Source organism: Cyphomyrmex costatus, unplaced genomic scaffold (assembly GCF_001594065.2).
Source record: "Cyphomyrmex costatus isolate MS0001 unplaced genomic scaffold, Ccosl1.0 scaffold5, whole genome shotgun sequence".
Classification (NCBI taxonomy): Eukaryota; Metazoa; Arthropoda; class Insecta; order Hymenoptera; family Formicidae; genus Cyphomyrmex; species Cyphomyrmex costatus.
This window is the reverse complement of record NW_017279267.1, coordinates 5,035,768-5,052,814: the sequence shown is the minus strand read 5'-3', so window position 1 is coordinate 5,052,814 and position 17,047 is coordinate 5,035,768. Positions and strand designations below refer to the sequence as shown.

The 17,047-nt window shown below is 31.2% G+C and overlaps 3 protein-coding genes across 3 annotated transcripts; 2 read left to right on the top strand and 1 right to left on the bottom strand.

The window, feature by feature from the left end:
* Positions 1-604: 604 nt before the first annotated feature.
* On the top strand, positions 605-3,746 carry LOC108778320 (histone deacetylase Rpd3). The gene is made up of 9 exons (XM_018545460.1): positions 605-752; positions 1,327-1,439; positions 1,566-1,683; positions 1,768-2,141; positions 2,253-2,400; positions 2,481-2,766; positions 2,859-3,087; positions 3,190-3,292; positions 3,370-3,746. Exons 1-9 carry the CDS (start codon positions 707-709, stop codon positions 3,438-3,440), a joined length of 1,488 nt encoding a protein of 495 aa, XP_018400962.1. The 5' UTR covers positions 605-706; the 3' UTR covers positions 3,441-3,746.
* A 248-nt stretch (positions 3,747-3,994) lies between these two features.
* On the bottom strand, positions 3,995-5,458 carry mRF1 (mitochondrial translation release factor 1). Its single transcript, XM_018545579.1, is given in 2 exon segments — positions 3,995-4,974; positions 5,046-5,458. Coding segments are annotated over 2 exon segments (1,215 nt in total). The 5' UTR covers positions 5,365-5,458; the 3' UTR covers positions 3,995-4,078.
* Positions 5,459-6,289: 831 nt separating this feature from the next.
* Positions 6,290-13,261, top strand: LOC108778356 (probable peroxisomal acyl-coenzyme A oxidase 1). Its single transcript, XM_018545520.1, has 12 exons — positions 6,290-6,352; positions 6,453-6,610; positions 9,914-10,073; positions 10,372-10,540; positions 10,689-10,812; positions 10,894-11,013; positions 11,125-11,240; positions 11,339-11,508; positions 11,776-11,938; positions 12,055-12,398; positions 12,571-12,826; positions 12,916-13,261. Exons 2-12 carry the CDS (start codon positions 6,490-6,492, stop codon positions 13,174-13,176), a joined length of 2,004 nt encoding a protein of 667 aa, XP_018401022.1. The 5' UTR covers positions 6,290-6,352; positions 6,453-6,489; the 3' UTR covers positions 13,177-13,261.
* The last annotated feature ends 3,786 nt before the right edge of the window (positions 13,262-17,047 follow it).

The window sequence follows — 17,047 nt, the reverse complement described above, 5'->3', positions numbered from 1 at the left end:
GTCACCATCAAATTAACAGATTTTATGTACAATCTCAAACAATAAAGAAAAAGTCATATTAAAACCATTGGATTAAAATCATAGTATATGTTAAAATCAATTGCAATAGTGTATTTACATTGATTTAGATAATATATGTTCAGCTAGTCTCACGTCCGAGACATCACAGATTTAAGAGATCAGTTTTGCGGTCTGTAACAATCTCGATTGTAGTACTTTTTATTTCCTCCTTTTTTTAGTTGTATATTTATATATAATATTTGTGGTAATATTGATAACCACCATAATAATATTAATATTGATTATAACGTTCCAGTAATTTTTTAAACTTATATTTAATCTTTTATCTGTTAGAGACGTTTAAAAATCAAAAGAAGTGGGAAGTACTCCAGGATATTTTCTCGAGTGTACGATTTGAATTTAGCGCAACTTTATCAAGCAGTCATGTGACTGAATTTAGTTCTAACCTAGATGTCGCTGGAACTCGGACGCATCTTTAAAGAGGGGAGGGAGAGTTTCCCCTGCTCACGACTTCAGGGTGCAAGCGAATGGAAGCGAATTCTGGCGAATTTAAACGACACATGTATATTGGGGTATAGTTGTGTACAGTTGTCAGTATAAGCCACTACCCATGATCTTCGTTTAATTCTGTATCAAGTGTTTCATCCAGTTTCATCCGATTGTGACGAGAGCAGAATCCATAGAAATGGCCATGCAGCCATTTAAGAAACGTGTCTGTTATTACTATGATAGTAAGTACTCAAAGAGTGCCATAAAACCACAGAAACATACCTTGGAACCTCGTCGAAATATGTTGCACATCTAAGTATTTTATCTCGCTTAACATTCGGCCACTAATCAGTCTATTTTCCGCTTGATAGATGACAGATAGTACGAAACACGATTGTCTCGGCGCTGTAGACTGAGATTTGTATGCTCATTACGTTTGATAATACGATTTTCGCATGGTTAAGCCGACAGACTCTCAACCGTGCTATCGCGCGACCGTAGCGTCAGCCGTTCTTGGTTACATAGCTATCATATATCCATGTATATCCAAGTGTAATTACAATGAACTATAATAATGCAGTTATGTTTTTTATATATCTTGCTTATTCCGAAAAATATTTTCTGTATGAATCAATAATTTAATCAGCATAATAGAAAATAATACAGTTTTTGTAGAAAGTGGCGAAAGATTCTCAAATGTATTTCGGTATGCTGTAGTCTTCACTGAAATGTATCATTTAATGATAATGAAAAATTTGAAATCCTTTATATATTGCTTTGATTAATTTATGTATGTTCTTTTTTCAATTTGTCTAGGTGATATCGGAAATTATTATTATGGTCAAGGACATCCTATGAAGCCACATCGTATACGCATGACGCATAATCTACTCTTGAATTATGGTCTTTATAGAAAGATGGAAATATATGTAAGTACATTTTTATGATTATCTTTCATTTATATGTTCATCTTTTACTTGTTTATAATTTTCTATCAAAATATATTTATTTAGAATGTGTTTATTATAATATATTTACATTTTGTTATTGTTTAGCGACCTCATAAAGCTACAGCAGAAGAAATGACAAAATTTCATAGTGATGACTACATCAGATTTTTGAGATCAATACGGCCAGATAATATGGGAGAATACAATAAACAAATGCAACGATGTAAGACATTATTGTTAAATAATGATGATTGATTGACATGATGTTTTTTGAAAAAATTTTAATATTTTTTTCTTTCTGGGATAGTTAATGTAGGGGAAGACTGTCCTGTTTTCGATGGTTTGTACGAATTTTGCCAATTATCAGCTGGTGGATCTGTAGCTGCTGCTGTTAAACTCAACAAGCAAGCCTCAGAAATTTGTATTAATTGGGGTGGTGGCTTACATCATGCAAAGAAGAGCGAAGCTTCTGGTTTTTGCTATGTAAATGATATTGTACTTGGGATCTTGGAACTGCTAAAATATCATCAGAGAGTTTTGTATATTGACATTGATGTTCATCATGGCGACGGAGTAGAGGAAGCTTTTTATACAACAGATAGAGTAATGACGGTCTCATTTCATAAGTATGGCGAATATTTCCCTGGAACGGGAGATCTTCGTGATATGGGAGCAGGAAAGGTAAAAAAAAATATTAAAATATTGTAATGATATAGTATATTTATAGCTATTTATCTGAAATTTTAATCGTTTTACTAAATATATATGGTTTTTTTTGTCAATAATTAACAGGGAAAGTACTATGCGGTTAATATACCTTTAAGAGATGGTATGGATGATGAAAGCTACGAATCAATATTTGTTCCTATCATCTCTAAAGTGATGGAGACATTTCAACCTTCTGCTGTTGTTTTACAGTGTGGAGCAGACTCACTGACAGGTAAGATTTTTTTAAACAGCAATTATATATTGCAATAAAATTACATAATTCTCAATGTATATGCAAATTAATCAATATAGGTGATCGATTGGGATGTTTCAATTTAACTGTGAGAGGCCATGGTAAATGTGTAGAGTTTGTGAAGAGATATAATTTACCTTTCTTAATGGTGGGAGGTGGTGGTTATACTATCAGAAATGTATCTAGATGTTGGACATATGAAACATCAGTGGCTCTCGGATGTGAAATCGCTAATGAACTTCCATATAACGATTACTTTGAATATTTTGGTCCTGACTTTAAATTGCATATTAGTCCTTCAAATATGACAAATCAAAATACTTCCGAATATCTCGATAAAATTAAGTAAGTTCCAATTTTCCATTCTATGTGTAATTTGTTTTTACTTTTATATAATACTAACTAATTCATTATTCGTTTTTTTTTTTTTACCTTAGAACAAGGTTGTTTGAAAACTTGAGAATGCTACCTCATGCACCCGGCGTACAAGTTCAGGCAATACCAGAGGATGGTGCTGTTATTGAAGATTCAGAAAGTGAAGAAAAGATGAATCTTGATGAAAGACTGCCTCAACGTGATTTAGATAAGAGAATACAACATGAGAATGAATATAGTGATAGTGAAGATGAAGGTGAAGGTGGACGAAGAGATAACAGATCATACAAGGTAGTAACCTTTATAATAATCCAATACTCGATTAATTTAAAAAAGTGTATTATTAGCACTATATGCAGATATTGAATTTTGACATTTTTTTTTATATTAAAGGGATCTACGAAGCGGCTGCGTTTAGAAAAAGGTCAAGAAATGGACATGCGTATTATGAACATTAATACAAAGAAAGAAGATGATATAAAATCAGACCTGAGAGGTATTAATTTTATATTTTACTTTTGTAAATTAATATTTAGAAACATAATAATTATGTAAATATTTTTGTTTAATTAGAAAATGAAAAGGATGAGAAAGTAAATTTCCTGAATGAAGAAATAAGAAAAGAGGGCGGAATTAATATCTGATAAGTAGCTGCTTCAGAGTTTGCATATCTGCACAAGTACAAAAAAGTCCCTATTTAAAATTTTAGATAAGTTTAGATTATTTAAATGAAGAAATAATAGAACTTTTCATGGGATCGTTATTGTGCTGCATATTGAAGCCTCTTCAGATAGCGATATCATGTGCAATCTGCTTAGGCCTGAACAAAGATAAGGCATATGGAATTCAAATATAGAAAGAAATATGTCTTTATCAATGACAAGAGGATCTTTTTCGTGATTCTTAAGAATTAAGAAAAAGCTTCGAAAATGAAATTATGAACATATGAATTTTGTATATTATTGTATTTGTACTTTTGTATTTAATGAAATAAGTAAAGTTGCTTTACACGTTACATAATCATGATAAAAATAAATACAAAATTCTATATGTTTATCAGTGAATTCTGCAAATATATGTGTGTATGTGTATACATATATAAAAGTAAGTCGTCAGTCTGTCTTATCATCAAATAAGAGGAATAACATCTCGATTAAATGAGAATGTGTTAGTATATATTACTACATATATTTGAGTATGTGTTCTGTACAATGGCTTGCCTATGTAAAACAAATCCTATACAATCTTTTATATCAAAATAATAATCTAGAATGGATTAACATTAATTCGATTGTGTCTCCAATTTTTTTATAACTTCTAGCAACATCTCTGTCCGTATGTGATCACACAATCTTTTCTCCAATTCCTCTAGAGCTGCTCCACCTTGCATGAACTGTATCAAGTTGTAGAAAGTCCCATTCTGATTTAGCCTATGGTCAGTCACACGATCCTGATTATAATTATATGTCCTGATCTTCTCGTTCCTGAATCCTAATCCCATTTGTTTCTCTCGTAATTTACTCACGAATGACGTTTGCTTATTTAATTGCTGCTCATACAGGATACTCCTCAGTTTGTCCATCGCAATTTTTTTATTCTTACCTTGCGTTCTATGTATTTGGCAACTTACGCTGAGCCCGCTTGGTAAATGCGTTATTCTCACTGCAGAATCTGTAGTGTTCACATGTTGACCACCTGCGCCAGACGATCTTTTTGTCTCTATTTTTAGATCTTTCTCATTAATCGCTATTTGTATTTCTGATGGCACTGGCAAAATTGCCACTGAGGCAATACTGGTATGTACTCTGCCTAATCTTTCTGTGGCTGGTACCCGTTGTACTCGGTGTACACCACCTTCGTGTTGAAACTTGTTAACTTGATCACCAGACATCATAATACTGACGTGTCTAATACCCTTATTATCAGTCATCTCTATGTCTATCACATCGTAATCCAAATCTAAATACTTGGCGTAACCTATGTACATATCATACAAGTCTTTGACAAACAGCATTGCTTCCTGACCACCAACACCTGCTGTTATTTCAACTATGATGTTACTGTAAAAATCTTTGCACATGTTTGCTAGTATCATATGCAACAGACTTTCATCAAGTTCATTTAATTGTTCTTCGTACAACTCCTTTTCTTTTTCCGCTAACTTTTTTATTTCTGCATCTTGTTGCCCTACGAAAAAAATTTTTGTTGTAAATTATTGTAAATAATATCAATTGTCATTCTGAACATACTTTATTTACCTAAATCATCTAAATTTTGAATATTTTCTACAAGTTGTACTCTTTCGTTAAATAAATTACTGGAAGCATTTAAATCGACAAAATCGATAAAGTTATTACTTTGCCAAGACTTATTTCTGTATTCATTCATGAGATAATCTAAAAACTTTTTAGCTCTATCATCTAAAATACTCGGTTTCGCGTGTGCATTGCAAAAACTTCTTGAAGTCCAAATCAGGTTAGTTAACGACCAAGCGTGTAATTTATGAAGCTTTAGCTTGTTTACTAGCGTTGGATACCAGAATTTGCATCTTCGAACTAGCAGAGACATTCTGCGAATCTGTAACAATACTGAATACAGTAAAATGCAACTGATCTTGTTGACAAAAGGAAGGGCATGCCCGAGATTAGTTCTTTTTCAAAGAAAGTTCTGAACCTGAACTAGTGTACTGTACGTGTATACACTGCCCCACTGATGCAATAAGTTGGAGTGAAACGAATATATAGTTTGTTTACTCCAACATATTGCATCAGTGTATCACCAGGTTCAAAACTTTCTTCGAAAAAGAGAGCTCTAAGCCCTAAGTAATAAATTGCCCAGTAACTTTCTATTTAAATTTCTCTCTCTCTCTCTCTCTCTCTCTCTCCCTTATCTTTCTCATACAGCATTCAAATGTCGTTATCTTAATGCATTCCACGAGTAACAAAGACAGAACGATACTTGCGTCTCTCGACTTGTGTTATAAATGGAAGATACTCTTAAATACCTATTTATATTTGGAGTTAAAATTTAAAAAGAAACATTATATATACTCGAAATATACGCTATGGATACTGAAATTTTAACTGACTATTGTTAACATTTTATCGATAAAGGAATGAGCTAGAGAAGGGGCGAGAGAGAAAGTGCGGAGAAAATAGATAAAAAGAAATAAGAAGTTCAGATACTTCAGATGGCGATGTTGGTCAAGTTATTCGCGCGCGCATGCGTCCTTCGTTTTAGCCGCATTCATTGGGCGCGTTCAGCGGACTCAACAGTTGAGTGAGCGCTCGCTGTTATTGGTGTATTCTTTCAGATCATCCAATCAGAATTTTAGATCTAGAAGAATGCACCAATAACAGCGAGCGCTCATTCAACTTGAGTCCGCTGAACACACCCATTGGATGCATCCAGAAGCACGACCGCTCACTGAGCGCTCAGTGAGTGAGCTGTTAAAAGTACCAACACGCCTAACACAGACAGAGAGCGACAGAGAGTCGCACTGCTCGTATCAGCCTGTGGTATCGTCAGTCCGTCACCGTCAGTTAGGCACAGTTAGGTCAGTGCATTTGTTATCAATTGTAAGTGCGACACTGTGACGTGATCGCGTAGGAGAGTCGGCCGGAGTAGTTCACGTGAACAGCAGTTGTTATTGGCAGATGTTCTGGTGCGACGTTTTCCTATAATCAGCTAATAATGATGGTAACGATCAACGCTGATCTGCGGCGCGAGCGCGAGAGATGCAGCTTCGATTCCATGGAGCTTACGAATTTCTGGGATGGTAGTAAGGCGAAGACATCTCATCGGCATGAGCTAGGTTTGTCGTCTGAACTCGTTGATCTTGCTGATTAATTCGCATGCATTGCTCGTCATGGGTTTATTATACATTACGTGACGTAATATCCTCGTCTTTTCTTATCATTGCGAGAAGCTATGTGACATGTTAACGCCCAATCTTTCGACTATTGATAATTTTTATTTATCAGATATTATATGTACTCGCTTTTTCGCAATAAAACGCGAGAGCTCACACATCACATTCTGTTCCGAGATCTATATTATCTTACACAAATTAGATTTATATTACATTTATTCTTGGATTTATTTGTGATTGTGTAAGCATCCCCTCCTCCCGCCTTTCTCTCTATCTTGTGATAACACTTATCATTTTCTATTCTGTGGGGAGAAAAGAAAATAAGAAAAACAAATACATAACTTAATTATAACTGGAAATAGAAAAAAATTGTATCGCAAATTGCAAGGAATAATGCTTTTAAAACGCGAATAATTGTACTGTTTATCACGAGTAGAAAGGTACCTCAGAAACAACTTTCTAAGGTATCTTCTGGGAAATGTATTAAGAAATAGTATAGGTAAAAGTGTGAAAGTTTATACTTTATTACCGAGTATTCTTTCGGTTGCTTGTATTCGATCACACGAATGAATTATCTTTTTGGATAATAATATTCTTAATAACAGTTTTTATAATATACCGATTTTAGTAATTGTTTTATAAACAATTATTTTTCTATATATTTTCGATATGCTACATATGTTTACACATCAATTTTGTGTGTGTACATATATAATATATTCATCTTTATTCAAAATTATATCTTGAATATTGTATATTTAATTTTTTAAAGAAAAATGTTTTATAATTTAAGAAGTCGCGAATAAATTAATGACGGAAAAATTGGTGATTATGATTCTATAAAGATTATCGATACTTTTTAAATGGAATTTTTTACAGAAATGATTTGTTTAATTATTCTACGTATCAAATTATTAACGTAGAGATATATGATTAATAAATTTCAAAATAAGATATAAAAAACTTGATAACATTAATTATCGCGCGAAATTTAAAAAGATTTTATATTTCTTGTTTATAAATATCAGATTAAGGTATAATGAGATATGTTATATTATATAATGAGATATTTTAATATATATGTAAGAAAATATAAAATAATTTGAAAATTAATGATTCATCGATCTCTTCTTAATATTTTTATATGCAGAACAATTAGAGGAAAATAAAATTATTCCATTTAAACAAATGGCAATAATCTTCATATAATTCCATTTTAAAAAGTGATGATAATTTTCATATGATCTTAAAAAATTTATTTTTTTAATTAATTTTTTTTTATTACGTATTATTTGCATCTTCTCAAGCTATACAACTTTTATATGAGAGACCTTTTTTAAATACATTGTTTAAGAGATATTTGAGGACATCATGTATGCTTAAAAATGGGACACTGTCTGTGTGTGTGTTATGTAATCATCGGTAAATTTATAATAAATATAAAAAAATATCTGGTATAATATCATATTATAAAAATTCTTTCTTTTAACAACTACCTTACACTCTGCCTGATTTGGCATTTGTTTTTTCTTATCAAAAGCCTTCAACTTATAAATATATTTACTTTTGCAAACGTCATAAATATGATGAACATTAAATTATTATAAAAAAACCTTTAATTAAGGTCATGAGCTTGTAACATTTGATTATTAAACTTTGACATCAACAAGAACTTTCTTGCCGTTCTATATCTTCCGGCAATCAGGAGACGCAGTAGTGTCTCCAGCCATGTTCAAAAACTACTAGTTAATATATGAATGATTAATAATAATAGGCACTACAAGTCTCTTATCCCGAGCCACCAAAAGTCCATTTTTGAGGGTTATCTTCCGTAATTTCATTCATTTATTTTATTATGGTCTTACATATGTACACATTAGCCGGAGTTAATCTTATTATAAAATAGATATATTTATTTGTAAAGTAAAAAAGTAATTCAGTTTTTATTTATTCTATTTTTATATTTATAATATTAAATGTTTCTGCAGTACTTTATTCTATGGACTTTAGTATTATATTTTTATATATTCTTATTTGTCATTTGTGCCAAGGTACACATATATTACTGTTTTTAATTTAATTTATTATTTTGTATTGTTTTAATTGTAACTAAAAGTTATTTATTAGTTTATCAGCTACGTTATCAATTTTTTTAATAGACATATTAGAATTCGGGGAAATATAAAATTATATTTTAATATTGTATTACACAACAAAGATAAAAATATATACACATATATATATATATACATATGTATAGGGACAAAGTGAAGAACAAAAAGCATTATATAAAAATTATTATTATTTGCGTTAATCGATTTTTGTGGAGTATTTTATATAAACACGCGAGAATAATAAATTTAAGGATCTCAATTGTAAATGATATGGTCCTATCATGTAATTAATTTTGACGATATTTTATTGTTTTGTTGCATATAAACACATTCAAACTATTAAATTTTTTATTTTTTTACACCTTTATAATATATTTGTATTATCTTTTATAAAACATTCGAATATATATTGCTTGAGATTAAAATCACTAATGTTATTCCAAAGATTTAAGATCCATTATAAGATACAGTAAATTTTATATAAAATTATGATTTTTAATGATACAGACTGACAAGAGCGTAATATGTAATTAATACATAACAACATACATATTTTGCATAATGTCTTTGTATATGCGCAGCTGCTCTCTGTTCAATGTTCAACATGAGATGAATACAATATCTCATATTGATATTTTTACGTTAGACTTTACGATTAATTTACTACTACGTATATCTGTTATTATGATTACTAATACTGACGCAAATTATCGAAAATTCCGCGAATGACTTGCGGAGATTATTACTCTATCTAAAAACAACTCAATTGTGAATCGATCGTAAGTATTATAATATTTCTTCTATCCATCCTTCACTAATATAATACAGAATTATTTTTATTTTAAGCCAAAACTAGACAATTTTTATCGAGAATGAAATTTTTTCTATATATAAAGAAGTCGCTTTATACAGAAATTTAATTTGATTTGATTATTTAAAATTGTTTAGTTTAATTATTCAATTCGATTATTATGTAATTTAACATACATGTTAAGCATATTAATTGGATTTAGCTCGTATTGCTATCTCAGCTTATTTGCAATTGTTAATACAAAAATTTATTAAATTATACGTATTTATTAAATTTTATATAATATATATATATATTCAAGTCATTCAAATTTATTTGCAGAAAACTTCTTCCTAAGTGACCCGATTCTGCATGACAGAATTCCTGCAAAGTACAAAAGTCATAAAGAAATTTATGAAGGCGCAGTAATGAAAGGATGTCGAGTGTTACAGAAGGTGCAACAGTTACATGACTCGGGAAAAGGTGGCATGGACGTTTTCTCGTAAGATATTTCTACATGTAATAAATAGTGTTTTAAGTCGTTATACTTTGAAGAAATCGTGTATGTGTGTATACATATATATAAAATATATTCAATTCGAAGTGTTTAATGTTTTATAATGAAAATGTCATTTACTTCAAGCAAATTATATTATTTATAAAATATATATTATTCACTTATAATAATATTTAATTCGAAGTTTAAATGTTTTACGAGAAGAAAAATATTTGTTAAACGCAAATTTTTACAAATCTAAAAACAAGCGTCATTTGACAAAAGCATTTGTGGTGCTCTGTAGACAAATTTTAGGAGGTATGTTAGGCTCAGCGATACTAAAGGATGGTAATCCGTTAACACTACACCATGTGATGTTTATACCGACTATTATGGGACAGGGTACTGTTGAGCAACAAGGATATTGGATATCCAGGGCTTGGAGCTGCAATATCATTGGTACTTATGCCCAAGTATGTTTTTTACTATACGTTACTTAATCACAAATTTATCATTTATATAATTTTTAATAATTAAATAATAATAATTTTATAATTTTTACATACATTTTTTACTCTAAAACTGTGTAATTTGTAGAATAATAAAACCATATGTTCTTAGACGGAGCTTGGTCATGGTACATTTATTAGAGGTTTAGAAACTACAGCGACCTACGACTCTCGGACTAAAGAATTTGTATTAAATAGTCCGACTTTGACATCATACAAGTGGTGGCCTGGTGGTTGTAAGTACTTTTTTTGTTCAAACTAACATTGGTATATTTAGTAGATCACTCTTAAGATTTATAGAATTAAAATACTTACAGTGGGTCATACGGCGAACTATGCAATTGTCGTTGCACAATTATATACGAAAGGAGAGTGCAGAGGCATTCATGCTTTTATTGTGCAACTTAGAGATGAGAACACTCATGAACCCTTATCAGGTATGTGAAATCATAAATGCATTTTATGTAAACTTTATTATACCTTTTGTTAAATATTGTATTTACAAACACCAAAGAGACTTACGTTAAAAGATTTATCTTTGTTCTCAGGGATAAAGATCGGTGAAATCGGCACCAAATTAGGAATGAATGCAACTAATAATGGCTTTCTCGGTTTCGAGAACGTTAGAATACCGCGCGAGCACATGTTGATGAAAAATTCTCAGGTAACGGAAAAAAAAAGAGGATGAGACATTCGCGATTGATTATTTAAGGAGAAGTCTCATATAGAAAAGTTTAAAGTTTTAATTATCCGAATTTTTAGGTGCTGGAAGATGGAACTTATGTGAAAGCGCCTAGCGATAAACTTACCTACGGTACTATGATGTTCGTTCGAGTAGTACTAGTACGCGATATTTCTAACTACCTATCGAAGGCGGTTACAATAGCTATCAGATACAGCGCAGTGAGACGACAGGGTCTCACAAAACCTGAGTACGTAATAAAAAAGTAAATTATTAACGAGATATCGATAATCATTTAAAAAAGCTTATTACATTATCTTTTGTATTATTTTATGCTGTTGGACATGTAGTTTTATATGAAGTGCACAATAAAGACATTCAATTATAAAATATACAAGTTATATTTTATTACAATTATTTTAAATCTTTTATTTTTGAACTAGTTTAAAAGTCGATTGATAATGATTAGATTAAAAGTATTCAGAATTTAAAATGTTTCTTTTTTAATTTGTTTCAGCGAGCCGGAATCACAAATTATGGATTATGTTACTCAACAATATAAATTGTTTCCTAATCTTGCTGCGTGTTTCGCGTTTCGAATGTGCGCTGAATGGATTTGGGAGATGTATAACAACGTGACAGCTGAATTAGATCAAGGAGAGCTAGAAAGATTACCCGAGGTATATTATATGAAAATAGAAATATAGAAACTGATGGTTTCAGACTTCGTGTACCGATTTATTTAGAATTTAAATAAGTATTGTTATTACTAGAAAAATAAAATTATATTTTTCAGCTACATGCTCTGGCATGTTGTCTAAAAGCAGTTGCATCATCAGACGGAGCTACTGGTATTGAGCAATTACGATTGGCATGTGGTGGGCACGGTTATATGGATTCAAGCAACTTGCCGGCGACTTATGGTTTAGTAACTGCTACTTGCACTTACGAAGGCGAAAACACGGTTTTGCTATTGCAAACGGCTAGATATCTGGTGAAAGCTTGGAGACAAGCTATTGGCGGTGAACCGCTTCCTCCGACTGTTGAATATTTAGCTGTTCTTTCACGTGCAGTAAAACAGCGTCCTTGGAAAAACACTTTAACATGTATTGTGCAAGCTCATCAAGCAGTTGCCGCAGGGTAAATATACATATAGGAAATATAAATAAAAGAAATATATTTCCTTTATACACACACACACACACACACACACATATATATATATATATGCACATAAAATTAACATTTATATATGAAAACTTATGAGCGAAAGACAGCATTGTTATTATAATCTACAATTTACGTTTTATAGCAAAATTCGTTTGGCAACGGAAAACATGGACCGCAGAATACGTAGTGGTATTTCACCAGAAGATGCATGGAATGAAACTAGCATTGAATTAGCACATTGCGCAGAATCTCATTGCCGAGGTTTCTTAGTAATGAGATTCGCTGAAAATGTTAGAGGATTAACATCCGTATCCAAACAGCTTCACGAGGTTTTGATGCAACTTTGTGAATTGTACTCGATATATTGGGTACTACAACGGCTTGGAGATTTTCTTCGTGTTAGTACTATATTTAAAACTAAAATTATCGTAATTTCGACCGAATCATCACTTCATTAATACGGTTACGTCATATTTTACAATTACAGTTTTCATGTTTGAATAATGAAGATGTTCCGGCGCTTCAAGCACGCTTCGAAGAGATGCTCGCTGCAATCCGTCCAAATGCTGTCGGTATCGTCGATGGATTTGATATTCGTGACGAGATCCTCGCATCCGCGCTTGGCGCATATGACGGCAATGTATATCAGCGTCTCTTTGACGAGGCAATGAAGAGTCCTTTAAATCAGGAGAGTGTTAACCAATCTTTTCATAAATACCTCAAACCTTTCCTTAAAAGTAATTTATAGTCTTATTATGTTTATCATAAATAGTCAGCCAAGGTTATCATAGTTATTATCATAGTTAAAATCATTAAAAATTTTAATAAGCTTGCATGGGAAAGTTTGCTATAACATTACTAAGATGCTAAAATTAATTCGTAATTTTCAATGCAAATCAGTAATCATTATAATTGCAAATGCTACAGTAAATTTTCTGAAGTGAATTATTTCAGAGTCTTCCGTTTTCATTTCAGTAATTATATTTAGTTGTAACGTTAAAAATATTATGATTTAAGAAATTATTTAGGAATATTTTTCTTACAATATAAATCGAAATAAATTAATCTTTTCACATCTCACATAATCAATAATTATTAAAACATATAGAAATTCTTTTCAGTTCCTACATTGATAAATAGCTGCAAATTAATCAATTGTTACAAGATTTATTTTTGCTGGAATGTCACATTTAGACTGAACATTTATATCATTAATAAGATCGTAAAAATAAGATCAGATATATTTTAGCAATCCATTTTATCAAACATAAAAAAAATGCAAGAAAAAAGTTCACATATCAATTCTGTAGTAAGAAAACTGGAGCTTTAAGTATGACAAAGATATTCCACGTTCACTTTTTTATCATAATACTAATGTCATACAATGTATTATTGTGTATGATATTGAGGTATGATGTGAAGGTATGTATACAGGGAGAGGGGATGTTCTGTGTATGTCATAATTGTATGTCAATACTTCAGATGTGAATTTAGAATAAAGCAAGTAAAGAATATATAAGTATAAATTTTTGAGTTGTCATATACACGCACACTTTAAATATTTCCTTTGATTTATTACAACTTAAAAAAATGAAGCTTGAACTTATTTTCATATGAAACTTATTTTATATTCACTCTCTAAAGTATTGTTATATAATTAAGAACAATCCTGTATACGTCGGTGTTCTATAATCTATATTAAAACGTCTTTTAAAGGACATTTTTATATGACGCAATTTAACGAAAACGTTATGAAATTGACGGAAGTATTTATCTATTATACATTTATCAGTATCTGTATTAATATTATGCGATTGTTTTATGTATTACGTATAGAGCATTTTCTGTATTCATGAACTGATCTTTAAAAAAATGATTGATATTTTTGATAATAATATTTTATAAAATATAAATATTGTACACATGTGAAATAAGGGCACACGCAAAGTATTGTTTTACAAATAAAATAATATTAATAAAAAATGTAATTTTTACAATTAGATGTTCTAGTATGTATTTACAGATTTATCTTCGAGGCAATTTAATGTAAGATATGAATACATACTCTATTTTGATACACAAATAAAGTGCAAATAATCTTTCTTCGTTATTTCGGTGTATGGTTTTACGAATCCCTAAACTCCACAATCGTATGAAATGGAAAAGATGTTCATCACATCTCAAAGAAGTTTCCAATGCGTTTCCTTAGACGATATAATATTTATTTACAGAATAGGAGCGACGACATACATTATTGTTTGTTATACTAATATAGTGCAATTATTAATTTCCGTTAATTAAGAATAACGTAATAATTACTTTTATGTCCGCAACAACGATAATACGGATATTTTAACCTTTTGCATTCGGTAATCGACATTTGGCTCTTCATCATTGCGATTTTATATATTTGTGTGTGTGTGTGTGTGTGTGTGTGTGTGTGTGTGCGTGCGCGCGCGCGCGCGTGTGTGTGTGTGTGTGGCAGGAAGTCGATTTTAAATTTTAGAAGGATAATATATAGGAGAATGATATATAAAACACTTCAATGAGAAAAACCAAAACAAATTCGTTTTATCGCAGTTGCGCGAGCGAGTATAATATATATCTATATATTTATATATATATGTATATGTGTATGTATATATATATATATATATATAAATAAAAGTACATATACATGTATATACGTATTTTGTGGGTTCGTGCATAGACGGAGATATATACACATATATGTAATATAATTAGGGAATAATAGGAAAAGGAGTAGGAGCAGGAGAGAAGGGAAGGAGCGATGGGATGACAGTACTTACACTTAAAAAATAACATTGTTAATATTATCGTTATTATTAAATATTAATCCACTTTTAAAATTATTTTCATTCGTCCACCTGGCCTATGGGCTTTGCCTATTAGTATTAGATAGACTTCTCATTGCTATAGTGTTCTTACGGAATTACGTCTTCTTATAAAATATGATTTCATTACAATTATTTTTCTCCCCCTCTTCGCTTAATTTCTCTCAGATATTAACTGGCCGTGTGGTGAAGCATAAGCTAGCAAAAGCTAAGGCAAGCGACACCACAAGGTCAATTAGTTACTATCTAACGAACAATTTCATCTATATATCATGTACGATTATTAAAGATTACGAGCCCTCAATTTCTAGGTCTTTCCTCGTTTACTTCACACGAGATAAGGATTTTTGAGAGATTTAAAAAATGACAGAAAAACAGGAGCATTATACGAATAGATAAAAGTATTTCATAACACATGCTGTGTTTTTGGAAAGTTATACATTGATTAAAGAATCGTGTGAAGTATTGGAGGAATTTAATCAATCCACATTAAAAAAGATGAAAATTAAAATGGTAATAATATAATGATGAAATAGCGACTTAATGAGTTATAAAAAAGAGAATAGGGATACTTCTTTGATCATAACCAGCGTTATATCTAACCATCGTTACTATCGTTAACTTCTTATCATTAATATTCTTATTAGTTGATTTTCTACGTATACTATTCCAAATTTAGATATATTAAAAAAAGATTCTGTGAAAGAGAATTCATTAAATTCAATAAAATTTGTTCGAAAACGCAAATAAATTTTGAGGCTTCGCGTTTACGTACTAATAATCTTCAATCACACAATCAAAATACAAGTAAATAAAATTGTGTCATGATATATCGAAGAGAAATTGTCAAAGCAACACTGCATGATTAATAAAGATACATTAAAGCAACCAATTTGTCGTGGATGAGAGGGAGCTATATTAGTCTTGATAATAAAATAAATAAGGCGTTTAGTAGACTCTATACATTTCATAATAATAATAATAATAATAATCATGATCAGCATATTCGGACGTAAAAAGCACGAATCAGTTCAAGAGATAGAAACGGAAAGGTGAAAACTTGCAGGATGATGAGGTGAAGAGTGTCGTGAGGAGGCAAACAACGTGATTAAGGCGGATTCGTGAGTTTCGTACCAAATCGCTGTTCCTTACGTAGTACATATGGCAGTATCGGCATGATATATTTTTAATTACTCCAAGTCCGATTTTCTGCGACGGATCGGATTCTGCGACAAGACGACGCTCACGTACTGTCGGGAAGGAAAAAAGAGATTCAAGGATCGGTGCAAGATTGTTAAAAAATTATGGAAAATAAACGAGGACGACAGACAAAACGGCCAAGGAAACACCACGTGAAGTGGAAGAAAAAACGTTAATAAATAGGTGGACTTCGCGATACGGATCGATCGCGTGACGAATGTCGCCATGGGAAATAATTCTGATACGAACGAATATATACGCATTTGTATCGCTTTTAGCGTGTTCCCTTTCGCTTTCTAATACAGCATTATGGCATCATTTCTGTCGTGCTAAGGCGTGCGCGTTATACTCATTCCGCTCTTGGGGTAAAGAGGAACATTTTTTTCTCTCTTTTTTCATATCGTGGGTACTTCTGTCTGTCAAACGCAGCATCCATCTTTCATTATGGCAACGTGACTTTTTATTAGAATCTTTAAGACAAAATAGACCTCAGACAGATATATCAAAGATTTTTTATTAGCATCAGAGTCGATTCGGATAATAAACATGGGATGTTTTATCTCA